This window comes from Electrophorus electricus, chromosome 22, assembly GCF_041902795.1.
Source record: "Electrophorus electricus isolate QZ-2024a chromosome 22, ASM4190279v1, whole genome shotgun sequence".
Taxonomy (NCBI): domain Eukaryota; kingdom Metazoa; phylum Chordata; class Actinopteri; order Gymnotiformes; family Gymnotidae; genus Electrophorus; species Electrophorus electricus.
Window position 1 is genome coordinate 17729204 of NC_137518.1, and position 16662 is coordinate 17745865.

The 16662-nt window shown below is 38.9% G+C and overlaps 1 protein-coding gene across 1 annotated transcript; it reads right to left on the reverse strand.

Moving 5' to 3' along the window:
* Window positions 1–4778: 4778 nt before the first annotated feature.
* Window positions 4779–15695, reverse strand: LOC113583819 (myosin heavy chain, fast skeletal muscle-like). Its single transcript, XM_035520203.2, has 40 exons — window positions 15542–15695; window positions 15222–15434; window positions 14733–14876; window positions 14482–14638; window positions 14272–14299; window positions 14078–14189; window positions 13908–14000; window positions 13733–13796; window positions 13377–13475; window positions 13185–13288; window positions 12962–13100; window positions 12751–12869; window positions 12506–12655; window positions 12239–12409; window positions 11744–12050; window positions 11335–11402; window positions 11113–11200; window positions 10923–11040; window positions 10717–10840; window positions 10453–10589; window positions 10082–10337; window positions 9755–9997; window positions 9486–9662; window positions 9221–9366; window positions 9038–9128; window positions 8561–8950; window positions 8190–8316; window positions 7995–8113; window positions 7695–7891; window positions 7403–7586; window positions 7154–7319; window positions 6928–7052; window positions 6533–6841; window positions 6256–6459; window positions 6037–6162; window positions 5783–5953; window positions 5579–5683; window positions 5402–5497; window positions 5141–5272; window positions 4779–4903 (listed from the first exon to the last, which is right to left on the reverse strand). Exons 2-40 carry the CDS (start codon window positions 15420–15422, stop codon window positions 4883–4885), a joined length of 5808 nt encoding a protein of 1935 aa, XP_035376096.1. The 5' UTR covers window positions 15423–15434; window positions 15542–15695; the 3' UTR covers window positions 4779–4882.
* Window positions 15696–16662: the final 967 nt, after the last annotated feature.

Genomic DNA, 16662 nt, shown 5'->3' on the forward strand with positions numbered 1-16662 from the left:
ACTCTGTTCAAGAGTTTATGAGCTATTTAAGTGAAAGTGATCCTAGGATGTGATGGAGGGCGCCACCGCGTATTGATGATGTCCTTTGTTTTCATGTTTTCCTGCGTAGATTGTTATATAAGCACAGATAGTGTAGCAGCTGCCCTCCCAACCCCGCACTACGTATACTACTGTCATTTAACAGTACATAAAGGTCTATGAGACCTTTACTAAGACCTGGGTGCAGTCTGAGCAGGGGGTCCTTGCCATGACAGTACAAACTGTCATACACAACATGTAGTGAAAAGCTTGTACAATTGTCCATTGCCAGGTAAAAACAGAATATACAAAATACAATAGAAAGAATAAGATATACAAAGGGAAGAATATGGAAATCTAAAATATATAAAACAGTTTTAATATGTATAAAATATTTTAGAATATTTATTGTCCTATTTGTCATCCCATCTTAAGGCCAGAATGGCCTGCAAGCATTTCCCTCCCTGCAAAAGAGAATAATCCATTGTTGGGATGGCTGAAATCTTTCACTACCTTTTGTGGCTTAGTTCAGCACTGCTTGCTGTAGATAGACTGCAGGTATGGGAGCTCCATTCAGATGATGTGCTCAGCTGATCACACCACCCTCTGGAGAGCCTGCCTATCCTGCTTGGTGTTGATCCTAAACCAGGCTGTAATACATCTCGTGAGGACACTCTTAGATGTCACAGGTATAAAAGTTCTTTAGCACTGCGGAGGGCATTTTAAAGTCTTTCAAGCATCTAAGGTGGTAAACATACTGACAGGCCTTCTTCACCAGGGTCTTTATGTGGCAGGACCATAACAAGTCCAATGAATCAGTGGACAGCTTCCAAGGTATTGGAAGCTGTCCACACGCTCCGCTGGGGTAACATTCACCCAGAAGGATTCTGAGGCCCCTACCTGAGATCCTATCTGGTCCAGCTGCTTTACTGATGTCCACTCGCCTTAAAGCTTTTCTCACTTTGTGCTCTGTGATGGTGAAGTCATGATGATGAACTCTTTGTACATATTGCCATCAGTGCCGTTGATTCTGCTAGCAGGATTAGAACCACTGGCTGTAGCCTTGAAGCAAGCATAAAAGACCTTCAGCTCTTCTGTCAGAGACATGTATGCATTCACCATTCTGGTGGGTGGTGGTTGTTTATAGTTAGTTATTGTTCTCAGTCCCTGCCACAGGCTCCTAGAGCCAAACTGCTGGAATTGTGACCCTAGTATCCTCCTGTAGTGTTGCTTCACCTCCTTCATTGCTTTGTACACACTGTAGGATGCAGCCTTGTACTCTGTGGTGAGCCCTTTGTTGTAGGTAATACACTGTAGGGTGATATGGATGGTTTAATCCACCCATGGCTTCTGGTTGGGAAATGTTCTGATTTCCAACAAATCAAACAATTGCTTCTGTAAAATCACTGATATCTTCCGAACTGCACCTGAACATATCCCAGTCTGTGTCATCAAACGTGTCCTGCAAAGTGGCCACTGATTGGTCCTTCCAGTGAGCGACCTCCCTAGAAGTAGGAGCTTCCTGTTTCAGCCTTTGTTTATATTTAGGCATGAGGAAGATGGCAACATGGTTCAATTTCCTAAATGGTGGATGACACTATGTCTTGTGTTTGAATGGAGTGTCACAGTATTCCAGTGTCCTTTTGCCTCTGGCAAAGCATTACATGCTTGAGGATGGTGTTGTTAAAATCCCCCACCACAATCAGTGCTGCATCTAGTTTATGAGTCTGGTGTTGGATGAGAGCCTCATGTAGTTCACACAAGGCAATGTCCATGTCTGTCTGACTACAAACAGCACCGACTATGGACCAAAAATAAATTTCAGAGGAAAAAAAGAAAGGGTAGCATTTGATTGTCATGTGCTCCACGTTGGGTGTACGGGATAATGTGAGTGTATATTATTTATATTTATACATTTTATATATTTAAGGAATATATTGTTCACTTTGAAGTTCAAATTTAAAGACATTCTTTAATGTAGTAAACCTTTATTTTTTGTCTTTTTTAAAAGTACTGGTCAGGCACTGGCACATTACTTTTAAAAGTATCGAAAAAACAAGCGATACCCAACCCTACCCAACTTGTATTTAAGAATTTTCTTGTATTTTCTGCCCTAAGGCTGAAAAGAGTATGAAGATATGTACTAGTTTCTCAGCATTATGTAGGGTTAGCATATGACTTATGCTGGATATCTTTCTTAAATGATAAAATGGATTTATAGTAATATAATTTATATCATGGGTTTTACCTTTACTGTAGCGTTTGGTTTTACAGAATAACCATCATGGTCTTGGATAAAACAATCTTTCTTTGACTTCAGAAGAAGGAAGTTAATCTTCCATTGTGTGTATGTGTGATGATACCTGCGGCTGAACTTTTCCAGATTATGGAAACACCTAAGGGTGTTTGTGTAGGATATGAAAACCTAAGGAATACCATATTGCCGTTTTACGCTCTTTAAAAATAATCCTTTACTTCCTTTAAACTTTAAACTCTGTTTGCAAGCCTGTCCATCAAAATAGTGTACCTAATACACATATTTAATATATATGTATGTGCCAAGTGCTGTACTCACATCCAGCAGTATCAAATGTGAAACCTGAACTCTGAGGTAAGCACAAAATTTACTACGCTATGCTGCACTTCTGTGCTGTGATGTGGTCAGAAGCAAGACTGAAACACCTCATGCTTGTTACTTAAGGGAAATGCTGTTGGGGAATTACTTTATTATCATCATAGGCCTTTGTAGTGTATAATGAATAGCTGATGGCTAATTGCTTATTTATTGCTTGTAACATTGTTTAATTTTGTAACATATGGAAATGACTGTTTTGATGTAATCTAGATTGCTGCACAGACGTCCTGCAAACAGTCCTTTCCAAATCATCCCAAAGCTGCTTGATAGAGTTGAGATATCAGGAGAGTGCAGGCCACTGAAGCAATAAAAATAGCTATTATGTTCCTGGTAACATTTGGTGATATGTGCCTTGTGAAATGGTGCAAAGTCATGTTGAGGAAACCTGGATTTGTCTGATCAACCTTCCTCAAATATGTTTTGATGCTCCTTTCCCTATTGGTAAAACAATTATTATTCTTTGCTTATAACATCAACTATGTTTACTGGAAATGTTTGATGTAAATCTAAGACTGCTAGTTAAATTAATATGTAATTGGGGACTAAGATTTTAGTTGACCTGAAGTTAGCCTGAGTGTAATCCAGGATTATTTTAGTCAAACAGATGGGCCACTGGCATTTTTTGTCTTTTCCTAATGAGGTCATTAAACACTGGAATGACCTCACTTAGCTACAAAGGTCTGCCACAAATTCCTTCCATTATATTATATATCTATAAAAGTTTTATATCTATAAAAGTTATTCTTCTGCATGTTATTCTTCTGCACTTATGAGACTACTATATACTAACATGAGTAATGTGCTTCTGTTTTTAGTCATTGTTTTAATGTAATATAGATATAGTGCCTAATGCAAGAACAACATTCCTAAATTGCTTATATGAGCAACTTAAGATCATTGTCACGTTTCCAGTGTATGCAGACTGTAGGTTTTACATTGATTTTGATTTCTATACTCTTACATGTTACAGATTTCCGAGACCATAATTAGTGGCATTTTTCCATCAGCATCCTTTGAGGTGCTTGGCTTCCACCATCAGCAGAGGTTTCGGACTTCTGTTTTTATGTGACACTTGATACAGGGTTGATTGGATATAAATAGGGCTCTATCCGATTTACAGCCGTGAACTCATTCTTTTCTCCTGAGATATCCACTTTAATGTGAAATACAGGACAACTGTGGGAAAATTATGGGATATGTACCTTCGACAGCGCAGTTAAATGCCAGAGCTCGTGGCTAGTTCTGTTGCTATGGGGACGACTCAACGTAGAACATTGCGCGGGAGATTTCCTAAAATTAATAGCTAATGTAGCTAGATAAGGTTACGCATTTTTAACCTGCGCAAGTTTGCTAAACTATCTACGCTTTCTGTGAAAGGAGGGAACAGTGTCAAAAGACGAATATTTTCATCTCAGTGAGAGAGAAGTAAGTTTATCACCGTCTCTTGGTGTTCCGTTTTTACCCCTTATGCATTAAAATGGTCTATCTAGCCAAGTGTTATTTAGCTAATAGATAATTCCGTGAAATCTAGTTAGCCAGCTCACTAGCATCTTAGGTTCCTAGATAAATAAATCGGGAATATATCTAGTAGCTACAAAAATCTTAAGTTTTTTTTTAAAATCATGAAGCACTTGTTATTAGTATCTGAGATTTTGCCCTGTTGAAGCACATTATAATAAATCATAATAAATAAAGCATTTACATATCAAATGCTTTCACCTTTTTAAAATCAGTGGTGTCCCCATCATTTGAATTATAAACAAATGTCTCTTAAACCTATTTAATGTATTAAATCACATTGATTGGTTGTTGTCTCTGTTCATACGTGAAATAATACTCTTATGACTATTATTTTTACAAACTAGTAATCTGTGCTGGTTGTTTTTAGTACTCATGACAGGTTTGTATTATATATATGACGTAGCATTCAGATTTTCTGTAAACAGTCAAATATGCTGGTACCTGGATACTTGTTTTTAACACAAACAAGTGTGCACCAAAGTATGATTGTAGATATTATGTTTAGTATGAAGATTTTTTCTGTTCTATAATATAAGTCTCAGTCTGAATTTGAATACTGAATACTGTAGTCCTTTTTTGAAAATAGCTAAATAAACTGCAAGTATTTTTCAAAGAAGCTTTGCTGTTTTATTCAATTTATGCATGGACATTTAACATGAAATGCATATTTTATCATTGCTTTTTGGCATGCCATCAGGTTGTCATCGTTTATTCAGCCATCTCCTTGCCCTAAAATAGAGTCACATGTCATTAAGACTGATCTGTACTTTACAAATCTGTACTTTCTTTTTTTTAGGTTCTTTTGATTTAAGGGTTTGCAAATGGCAATGACATATTTAAGTGAAAGAACAGATATGTGCAACTAGGATTTATTGGTAAGTTCTCCAAGTTATCTAAATATCCCATTTGAAAATGTTTATTAAAAATCTCACTGTCAGGGTAATTACTTTAAAAAAATTAATTTACCTTTCCAACATCTCTGCTCTTGGCTCTCAGCTTGTTGACCTGGGACTCAGCGATGTCGGCACGCTCCTGAGCTTCCTCCATCTCATGCTGGACCTTCCTGAACCTGGACAGGTGAGTGTTGGCCTGCTCCTCCTGTGAGAATCATAATCATCACTCCCATCAGTGATGTTAATATGAAGTAAAACATTAGTTGAGGCTAGCAAAGAGTCAGTAAGTGTAATGCACTGCACACTGATTGTGCAGTGCAGGATTACATCTTACAGCTTCCTCAGCCTGTCTCTTGTAGGACTTCACTTTCAGCTGTAGCTTGTCCACAAGGTCCTGCAGTCTTGTTACATTCTTCTTGTCCTCCTCAGTCTGAAGAGATTGGCCATGAATTAGATTTTATTTAATTTGTAAGCAATGTAGTATATACATATTATTGAGTTCATACTGTACCTGGTAGGTCAGCTCTTTTACTCTCCTTTCATATTTGCGCACTCCTTTAACAGCTTCAGCACTGCGTCTCTGCTCAACTTCAACCTCAGCCTCCAACTCACGCACCTACGAAGAATATTTCAATTTTGAATTATTATATAAAACACCCTTTTAATCAAATTTGGTAGTTCTGAATTTGTACTAATTAGACTGAATGCAAAATACTCTAGACTCCAGTTTCTGGAGCTGCTTCTTTCCACCCTTCATGGCAAGACTCTCAGCCTCATCCAGACGGTGCTGCAGATCTTTGACTGTGATCTCAAGGTTCTTCTTCATCCTCTCCAGATGAGCACTGGTGTCCTGCTCTTTCTTCAACTCTTCTGCCATCATAGCGGCCTAGTACATAAGCCATGTATGGGTTTTAGTTTTTAGTAATTCTGAGCCACACTGGTACAAAATCTGAAGAGATATTCACTCACATCAGTAATGGCTTTCTTTGCCTTCTCCTCAGCATTCCTTGCCTCTTGGACCGTATCGTCCACCTCACCTTGGATCTGCACCAGGTCAGCCTCAAGCTTTTTCTTGGTGTTGATTAGACTGGTATTCTGTTGACAAGCCAAACAAACAAACAAAAACATTATGATTGACTACCAACTACTAACAAAAGAACACTAATGTCTCAAACTGAAACAACTAACCTGAGAGTGCAGCAGTGCCACACGCTCACTGGCATCAACCAGCTCCTGTTCAGCCACTTTACGTCCTCTCTCAGTCTGTTCCAGTGCAGATCTTAGTTCCTCAATCTCTGCCAGCATCAGATTATTCCTGCGCTCCACCATGGCAACCTGCTCCTTCATGTCTTCCTGTCCTCTGACAGCCTCATCAAGATGTAGTTGGGCATCCTTATGTAAAAAGAATCATTGTTAATCACTTTAAGAGGTATGTAAACATAAATGTACCAAAACTGAGATGCACCTTGAGCTGTCCTTGGACGTTCCTGAGCTGTTTCTGGGCCTCAGCAGCCTGGCGGTTGGCATGGCTCAGCTGAATCTCCATCTCATTCAGGTCTCCCTCCATCTTCTTCTTGACTCTCAGGGCATCATTCCTGCTCCTGACCTCAGAATCCAGGGTGCTCTGCATGGACTCAATCACCCTCTGGCTGTTTCTCTTGATCTGTTCGATCTCCTCATCCTTCTCAGCGATCTTCCTGTCAATCTCACCCTTAACCTGATTGAGCTCAAGCTGGATACGAAGAATCTTGGACTCTTCATGCTCGAGTGTTCCCTGAAGAATGTTGGAAGTTCACTGTTAAGCAAGATACTGCAAACCCACTTCTGCAATCAATATGGTGACATTGTGTACAGTTATACCTCAGCTTCCTCAAGAGCAGTCTGAATTTCGGATTTCTCTGTTTCCACTGTCTTCTTTGCCTTCTCCAGCTCATGGATTGTTTTTCCAGTCTCCCCAATTTGTTCCGTAAGGTCAGAGATCTCCTCTGAGAGGAAAACAGATATTCATTTAATATTGCTTAATGTAATGCAGCTTTTTAGAAACCTCATTTAATCAAACAAGTGTGCTTAGATCTATTTAACATACGCTGCAGATTCTTGTTCTCTCTCTTCAGGGTCTCCAAATGGTCTAGAGATTCCTCATATGAGTTCTTCATCTTAAAAAGCTCAGTACTGAGAGCGCGAGCCTCTTTCTGAGCTCCTTCCAGTTCAGCCTGGCCTTCCTCATACTTCTGCTTCCATTCTGCCAAAACCTGAAAATTGGAAAGAACATTAGATGTTGTACTAACTCCTGGTTTCATATTTCATAGACCATTTTCAATGGCAGATGCTTGACCTTATCAAAGTTCCTCTGCTTTTTGTCAAGGTTGGCAGCTAACGCATTGGCTCTCTCGACATCAATCATGAGGTCTTCCACTTCACCCTGTAGCCTTTGCTTGGTTTTCTCCAGAGAGGCACATTTAGAGTTCACTGCTTCAATGGATTCCTCTGCATCTTGTAGACGCTGAGCGAGTTTTTTCCTAAGGATAATTGCATGATGCCCTTACATGCTTGTTTGAGAACTTTCAGTCATTAGGTCAATTTTGCATACTTTGTAGTGTAGTTTACTGTTAATTGAATTTGATTACTTGGACTCTTCAAGCTCCTCAGTACGCTGGATGGCATCGGTCTCATATTTGGTTCTCCACTGAGCCACCTCACTGTTGGCCTTGGACATTCCACGCTGCAGCTCAGCCTTGGCCTCCTGCTCTTCCTCAAACTGCTCTCTGAGCAGGTCACAGTCATGACGAGATGATTGGACAGCATGAGCAAGGGCATTCTTTGCCTAGCAAATTCAGAAAATGTAAGCACATTTGTTACTGGATTGCTGCTCAGTTGTTAAAAGGTGTATATTCCAAAGATATTGAGTAATGTAGTCCTAGCAGTACCTTGATTTCTTCTTCAATTTGTCTCTTGAGCTCTTCAATCTGCTGTGTATATGCTTGTTTTCCCCTAGTTAACTGGGAAACAAGTGCTTCTTTCTCCTCCAGCTGACGGCTAAATTCACCTTTAAAAAATGGTAAATCTAGTTACTGTAGTCAAACAATCTCAACCATTTGACTTCTTTAGTTGTTTTGACTTACCATTCTCAGTCTGAAGGCGTGCTTTTTGTGCACTTATGTCATTCAGCTGACGGATATGTTCATCACTTTTAGCTTTGATTTCACTCAGCTGGTCTTCAAGGGTACGGCACATCTTCTCTAGATTTGCCTAGAAATATATACATTATAGAAAATATGGACAATTAAGATGTTAACTTTAAATGACGTTGGTGAATAATGTAGACCAGTGCAAAATATTTTTGTTATAGACCATATCTTAATAACTTAATATGTGAGAGACATTTCACCCCACTTGCCTTTGACATGTGCATAAAGTAGAACATTTGACTTAAATTAAGAAAAGTTCCTTGGATATTTTCAAAATAAATTGCTGTAATGTGAAATTAACACACCTTTGATTTTGCCACAGCCTCCATGTTACTCGCCAAGTCATCAATCTCCATTTTATATTCACTCTTCTCCTTCTCCAGCTTCTGTTTGACCCGCTGAAGGTTGTCGATCTGCTCTCCAAGCTCAGCAACACTGTCAGCTTGTTTCTTGCGGAGGGCAGCAGCTGTGGCTTCATGCTGCAGAGTGGACTCTTCCAGGTCACGACGCAGCTTCTGGAACTCAGCCTCACGCTTCTTGTTCATCTCAATCTGAGCAGAAGTGGCACCACCAGCTTCCTCAAGCCTCTCACTGATCTCTTCAAGTTCCCTGGAGAGATCAGCTCTCTGCTTCTCAACTTTAGCGCGAGCTGCACGCTCAGCCTCAATTTCCTCCTCCAACTCCTCAATGCGAGCCTGGAAGGAAGGTTTTAAAATTTTAGATATTTCCATATGACTAGAGGATTTTAAATTAAATTCTATTAGTTTGTACTGATGAATCACCTGGAGTTCTTTAATCTTCTTCTGAAGTTGGGCACCCATAGACTGTTCATCCTCGATCTTGCTTAAAAGTTGGCTTACTTCAAAATCCTTCCTATGGTATAATAATAGTAGATTCAATAAATGCTTCTATTCAGAGGCAGTCAATAATTATCTTTTTCATGTGTAATGTGAGGTGAGTTATACTTTTTGATCTTCTCATCAGACTGCTGCTTGTCATTCTCCAGGTCCATTATGGATTCCTGGGCCAGTTTCAGGTCACCCTCAAGCTTCCTCTTAGATCTCTCAAGGTCCATACGGAGTTTCTTCTCTTGTTCCAGTGAACCTTCAAGCTAAATTTGATGAAAACCAGAACAGTTGAGAACGCAACACCAGGACATTAAACCAGGACATCTGTTAAACCATTGCAATATTGTAAATAAACCAAAGATTGTGCTTGTCAAATTCTTACATCATCCACTTGTTGTTCAAGCTTGCTCTTGGCTTTAGTCAGGGTGTTGACTTTATCTTCCTCTGCCTGGAGATCATCAAGGGTCTGCTGGTGGGCCTCTTGGAGGGCTTTCTTCTCCTTAGTGAGCTTGGCAATGCTTTCATCTTGAGAGGTCATCTCTTCAGTCAAATTCTTGACCTGTATAATATCAAAAGTTTCAAATGTTATAGTCATTCTCTGCAATTTTGTAAAAGGGACAAATACATTACCATGTAATATAATAAACAAACCTTGTTCTCAGTGGCATGTTTCTCCTTCTCCACTTTAGCCAAGGTGAGTTCTAGATCATCAATGTCCTTCTTCAGCTCAGAGCACTCATCCTCCAGTTTCCTCTTCTTGGCAGTCAGCTCAGCATTGATTTCCTCCTCATCTTCCAGTCTTTCATTTGTCTCTTTGAGTTTGGCCTCAAGCTGGATCTTGCTCTTGATGAGCCCCTCACACCTTTCCTCAGCATCAGAGAGGTTTTCTGTTTCCTGTTTTTTTAAATGGATTTGTTAAAGGCTTTTTTCCTGTAGAGTCTACAAAGGCATGTCGAACTGTGTATTTTAAGCACTTACAGCTGCCACTTGCAGTTGCAGGTCATTTTTCTCCTGCAGAAGAGACACCATCTTCTCCTCAAGCTCTTTCTTCTTTGCCAGTGCCTTTGCTAGATCTTCCTTCATCTTCTCAAAGTTCTCCTTCATAGCAGCCATTTCCTTCTCAGTCTCTGCACTCTTCAGAAGAGGCTTGATCTTGAAGTACAGCTTCATCCATGGCCAGTGTTTCACATTCATGAATGAGCGGATGTTGTACTGGATAGAATAGATGGACTCTCTACAGTTGAAAATAGCCCAGATCAGAACCGTCAAGTTTTCATGTTCATTTTTTTGCAGTGAATTTTAAAATTTAAAATGCTGTTTTGTTTATTTTGCTTTAAACAGAAACATACCTCCTCTCCATCATTTTGACAAACTCCCTCCTCATGAGGAAGCCGCGGCACAAAGCTTGAGTCATAGTCACTAGATTTGCCAGTTTCTCATCTCGCATCTCCTCTAGGGTACCAAGCAGGCCAGCTTTGAAGAACACCTGAATCAGTATGTTTTCAAATAGTGTAAGCATACAGACTTAGTTCAGAGGCAAGGATGGAAACACTTGAGCACATTGAAAAGTAATAGTAATAATAATGAAAATATCTCATCATTTCATTTTGCACCTTAGTGTGTCCAAACTTGTACTGGGTGTGGTCCACATCAATGGAGCCCAAGAGTTTCTCTGCAGCTTTCTTGTTGTCAATGAACTGTCCCTCTGGGATGACACTAGCATTCAAGACTTTGTACCTGTTTTTAAATGGATATGTTAGTCTTTGCGGCAGCACAGTCAATTTATAATAATATTAAAACTAAACACTAAAGAAATTACCTTTGCTTGAAGTCACCGTAGAGGATTCTGCTGGGGAATCCCTTTCTGCAGATTCTGATTCCCTCCAGCACACCATTACATCTCAGCTGGTGGATAACCAGGAAATTCTCCATCAGACCTAGAAGGGCCAGGTCAATATTACAATATTTGTAGTAGATTTAGAATTCCAAGAAATAATAAGAGTACATACCTGGAGTCTTGGTCTCATTTGGAATTATGCAACGCACAAAATGAGGGTGTGTGCTCCTCAAGTTGGTCATCAGCTTGCCCAAGTTCTCCTGTGGAGTTTGACATTGCGAACAGTTTATATAGATTACATCTGTACAAACTGCTGTGTTTACCATCGGCACACACACACACACACACACACACACACATTTTTATATATATATATATATAAACGTTTTCCTACCCTGAACAGAGCAGACACAGTCTGGAAGGAACCACCCTTCTTCTTGCCCTTCTTCCCACCACCTTCAGCTGTTTGGTAGAATTCAAATATGATGCTACAGTTTTCCTCATATTTTTTATACATTTAAAATTGCATCATTAGTTTTATTAAGGCTGAGTTTTTTTTTTATACTGAGTAATCTTAATATTTTTCACACTTGAAAGAATTCTGAAATTGTTTAGCCATCATCTTTTCTTAATGGACTGAAAGCAACAGAATATATGTGCAAGAAGTCCTTAATTTTGCCCCAGTGAAAATGTTTGAGACTTAAACCTGCTGGTGTTAAAGGTGTTGACGCTAGTTACAGAGTTCACATTTTAACATTATCCCTTAACTTTGAAAGAAGCGAACAATTTAGCGATTAACTTACATTCAGCACCTGCATGAGCTGCATACAGGAGACTCAGGAGTTTATTTGCTGCCTTCTGGTATAGCTGGACAACAGAGTCATTCAGGGGGTCCTTGTTTTTGTCCAGCCAGCCAGCGATGTTGTAGTCCACAGTGCCGGCATAGTGCACCAGGGAGAAGTGGGCCTCTGCCTTGCCCTTGGTAGGTCTTGGTTTTTGGAAGGCATTACTTTTGCCAAGATGCTGGTCATACAACTTGTTCTTGAAAGATGTATCTGTAGCCTTGGGGAACATGCACTCCTCTTCAAGGATGGAGAAGATGCCCATTGGCTATTGGTTACAGATTTTAAAATTACTGCATTAGTATTTGGATAAATGGTTGTTGTCTGACTTGTCACTGCAGTGTATATTTTCATGTGTGAATATCATCATATTTCAGGAACATTTTCAGGGTACATAGTTCTACTTCCATGTCTTTGTATATGGGACCTAGGTCTTAATACCTTTACACCCCTTACCTTCTCAATAAGCTCAATACAGGCAGCCAGGTCCATACCAAAGTCAATGAACTCCCACTCAATTCCTTCTTTCTTGTACTCCTCTTGTTCCAGCACAAACATGTGGTGGTTGAAGAACTGTTGCAGTTTCTCATTTGTGAAGTTAATGCAGAGCTGCTCCAGAGTGTTGAACTGGTTTTAAACCATGAACGTTAACATCAATGTACTAACTGTTGAACCATGAGTATATAATATAAAGCAAACAGTGTAAATTCAACAAATATTTACATCAAAGATCTCAAATCCAGCAATGTCCAGCACTCCAATGAAGAACTGCCTTTGCTGTTTTGTGTCCAACATCTCATTGATTCGGATGACCATCCACAAAAACATTTTCTCATAGATAGACTTGCATAGAGCACTGACAGAATTGTTGACCTGAAAAATTATACATAGAAAAATTATTCATATACATATATGTTGGAGGTTATTTAAGTGTTATTTACCTCTTTTGTTGGCTATTAACACATTACCTGTGCTACAGTTTGGCCTTTGGTCACAAACTCATTTCCGACCTTCACTCTGGGGAAGCACAAAGCTTTCAGCATGTCAGCTGAGTTCAGGCCCAAGAGGTAGGCGATTTTATCAGCCACTGAAGTGTGAAAGATTGTAGTGTTATTCATTTAAAACGGTTGACATGCACAGTAATATGGCCCAATAAACCTGACAATTTCTCATATTTACCCTCAGTGCCATCAGGCTCAGCCTGCTCCTCTCTCTGCTTCTGCTTGAACTTCATGTTGCCATGATGCATCACAGCTCCAGTCAGCTTATAGATGCCTGTTTTCTCATCAGCAGTGAAGCCCAGAATGTCAATAGCAGTCTGTGTAGTAAAGAGAAGAAGAAGGACAAATGAAGATGCTGCATTTTTTAAGTGGTCACTTAAGATCTATGAAGCTGTACTTACATCTGTGGCAATAAATTCTTCCACATCATTGATGCTCTTAACTGTAATTTCACCCTGGCTGATCATAGGATAGTCATAGGGGTTGGTGGTGATGAGCAGCGCCTCTGTGTGGATAGGAAAAATAATATTTAGATATGTGTCAATGTAAACAGTGCCTCAAAAGTCATAGTGAATAGGAATTAGAGTTCATACCAAGCAGCTCAGGCTTGTGTCCAGTCATGAGTTGGTAGAAGATGTGGTAGCTCCTCTCAGCAGACAGCTGGAATGTGACTCTTGACTTCTCCAGTAAATCTGGTGATATATTTATATTCAATTTTACCATAGAATTTTAAGGAGTAACCTTATAACTTCACAACAGCATTATTGAAAAGATTGTGGCTGTACAATATGCAGTGCTGTGATTTTTCTGTATGGTTATCTGTTTAATCGTGTTATCGTAAGTTTTACATTTATTTCCCATGCAGACTTCCTTTTTCATGCCCATGTTAGATAAACCCATACTTGATATAACGATATAAAAGAATGCACTCATAATCACTGAAACTTACAGGTTTCAATATCAGCTGATGCCAGCTTGCCAGTTTGTCCAAAATGAATTCTGATGAATTTACCCTGGAAATTCAAAAGATGTTTTATATTCATATTTATATATTTTTGATCTTACCTGTTTTTGTTTTTAGTTACACTCCATTAAAATTTTGGACACCGCTCTTATGTACTTACGAAACGAGAGGAGTTGTCATTCCTCACAGTCTTGGCATTACCATAAGCTTCCAGCAGGGGGTTGGCTGCAACAATTTGGTCCTCCAGCGACCCCTAGAGACACAAGCGATTGTTACCGAGTGGACTCTGATCGCTTCTTAATGCTTTGTACACTTTACCAATTCAGTTACCTGCATTTTGCCAGCAGCAGGCTCTGCCTTCTTCTGTGCAGTCATTCCAACCATTGCAAAGTACTGGATGACACGTTTTGTGTTCACAGTTTTTCCTGCACCAGATTCTCCACTGGGGATAGAATAAGTCCTTTAGAATACGTAAGTCTATACAAAGAAGTCTATAGAAAACCTTATAGTCAGTCAACACTTACGTGATAAGGACAGACTGGTTTTCACGATCTATAGAAATAGTGAGAATTTTTAAATGTAATACAGCATTCAGTTAATACAGAGAAATGTTTTTTCACTATCTGAGATTAACCAAAAATTTACTCAAGTAGTATATGTTCTTGTATATATCAGAAACAATGTCAAAAAACATGAATTCTGTTCTTCTGCAAAGCTACTGAACAGTATCCTACCCGTAAGCATGAACTGATAGGCGTTATCAGAGATGGAGAAGATGTGGGGCGGGGCTTCAATTCTCTTTTTCCCTCTGTATCCAGCGACAACGACTGCATCATATACTGGGAGCCACTTGTAGGGGTTCACAGTGACGCAGAACAACCCTGAATAGGTCTGAAGGAGTTAAGAGATATATTTAGACATTATTATGATGGTATAATTTATGTTCTACAAATTGTGCAATTCATTGAGTCTTTGTTATGCTTACGTAGATCATCCATGCTGCATAACGCTCTTTGAGATTAAATAGCACAGATGGTTCATTGAGGTGGGTCATCATAGCCATGTCCTCCATTTTGTCAAATTTTGGAGGGTTCATGGGAAAGACTTCATCCTCCTTTACTGTGAGGGTCTGTGAAATGACAGTGGTTGAAGTACTGCACAGCAATGCAGTTGGCTTGTCTAATGGCCCTGTGAGATTCAGTACTGTGAATTTCATAGATGTGCACAGTAGAAGTGAAAGACTAATCGAGTATATTAATTAATCAAATGTACACGACTATTTAGAACATTAAGAATCTTGGATTTAAAATTGTACAAACTAAAAATCTTAGTAATATAAGACACCACATTCTTAACAAAACAATTATTTGTTTACATTTGAAGATTTGCATACATGGCTTCACATCCTTTTGCTGGTTAAATATGTTTTCGAACATAGTTTCAACAGTTACATTAACTAGCAGCATTCACTTACTTTGCCACACAGTGTTTCAACAGTGGCTTTACCCCCCTCTTTACTCTTTAGTGTCCCCTTGAGGTACATCTCCTTGGGCTCAGACACAAAATATGCTGTTTTAGCATCAAAAGGTTTGTTCTGGGCCTCAATCCTCTCCCTTTCTGGTTTGCGGAGGTAAACGGCCGCTGGACCAAAGCACTCCATCTCTCCATCCCCCATGGTGAGGCTTTACTGTGGGGTCAGATGACATGGTTGTCAGTCATACATATTTAACTTAAAATATTTTATGTAGCTCAAATGTTTTTCATGCACAATATTTTTTTTAAGTAACATCTTACTTTATTTGATTACAAATATAGGAAATGGCAGGCAGAAAAGGGCTGACGGTTTGAGGCTACTAAAAAAAAGGAAAGGAAAAACAGTTAAGACATTTTGTGTGGAAATGAAATTAGAATCCAATAGAAAGTATTACTTGAGCTATAAACTAATGCACACAGCTTCCCAAGTGAATAGGATCTTCAAACACTAATTACATTTAGCCAGTCAATTTTCAGTCGTATTCAAGAATTTGGAAAAATTATACTTTGAAAAGATTATTTTAATCAGCAAATTTCTCTCACCTTTGCAGGGTGCTTGGGGTAGTCTTAAGTGCTCGGGAAAGCCTCTTATATAGTGCCATTACTCTTCACTCAGCAAAAGTATCCGGCTATATTTGGACATGGATTTATATCTTCATGTGTTTCCTCCCTAATTGGTCATCATCACACCATTATACAGATCTGTTTTTTTGCACAAAAATATATTGTAGAGAGAACATAATCTCATAATGTTTTATTTGTGTTTGGTCAGTTTTAAACTCTAAAAATAATTTTACATTTCACTATCAGAATAAAATGTGTAGTAGTTACTGTTGTAATGGGTATATATGTTATTTTTATATTTAGGTTTGTGTGTTGCAATTTTGAAAATATTGTTTGTCTTGCAGTTTTAAAATGTTACAAATAGTTTTGTTTTATATGGGTTTTTGCACTGAATAAATCATTAGTTTCATGTTGGGGTGTTTCACTGTCACTGCAACCTTTTTGTATTTAGTATGTTGTGATATTTTTGACAAATAGAGGCATCAGCCTTTCGGGCAAATATACTGTCAAAATAAAGCACTAGCAACAAAAAAGAAGCAAGACAAATACATATAGTATATATAATACATTGTCTGTATGACTGCCTTCCACTCTCTCTTCTCAGATGTGTACAATAACAGAATTTGAGCAGGTTCTTGGTTTACTGGTTTTCTTTTTAGACAAAAAGCTAGAATAAGGTAACCCAGCTGAACTACTGAGACCTTCAACTCAGCTGAGTACAGCTCAGTTTTGGCAAGCAGAGTGTGAAATGAAAAATAAACTTAAGATTTATTACTAATGCAAGATTATAATGTTTATTTCCAAATGAAAGATAATAT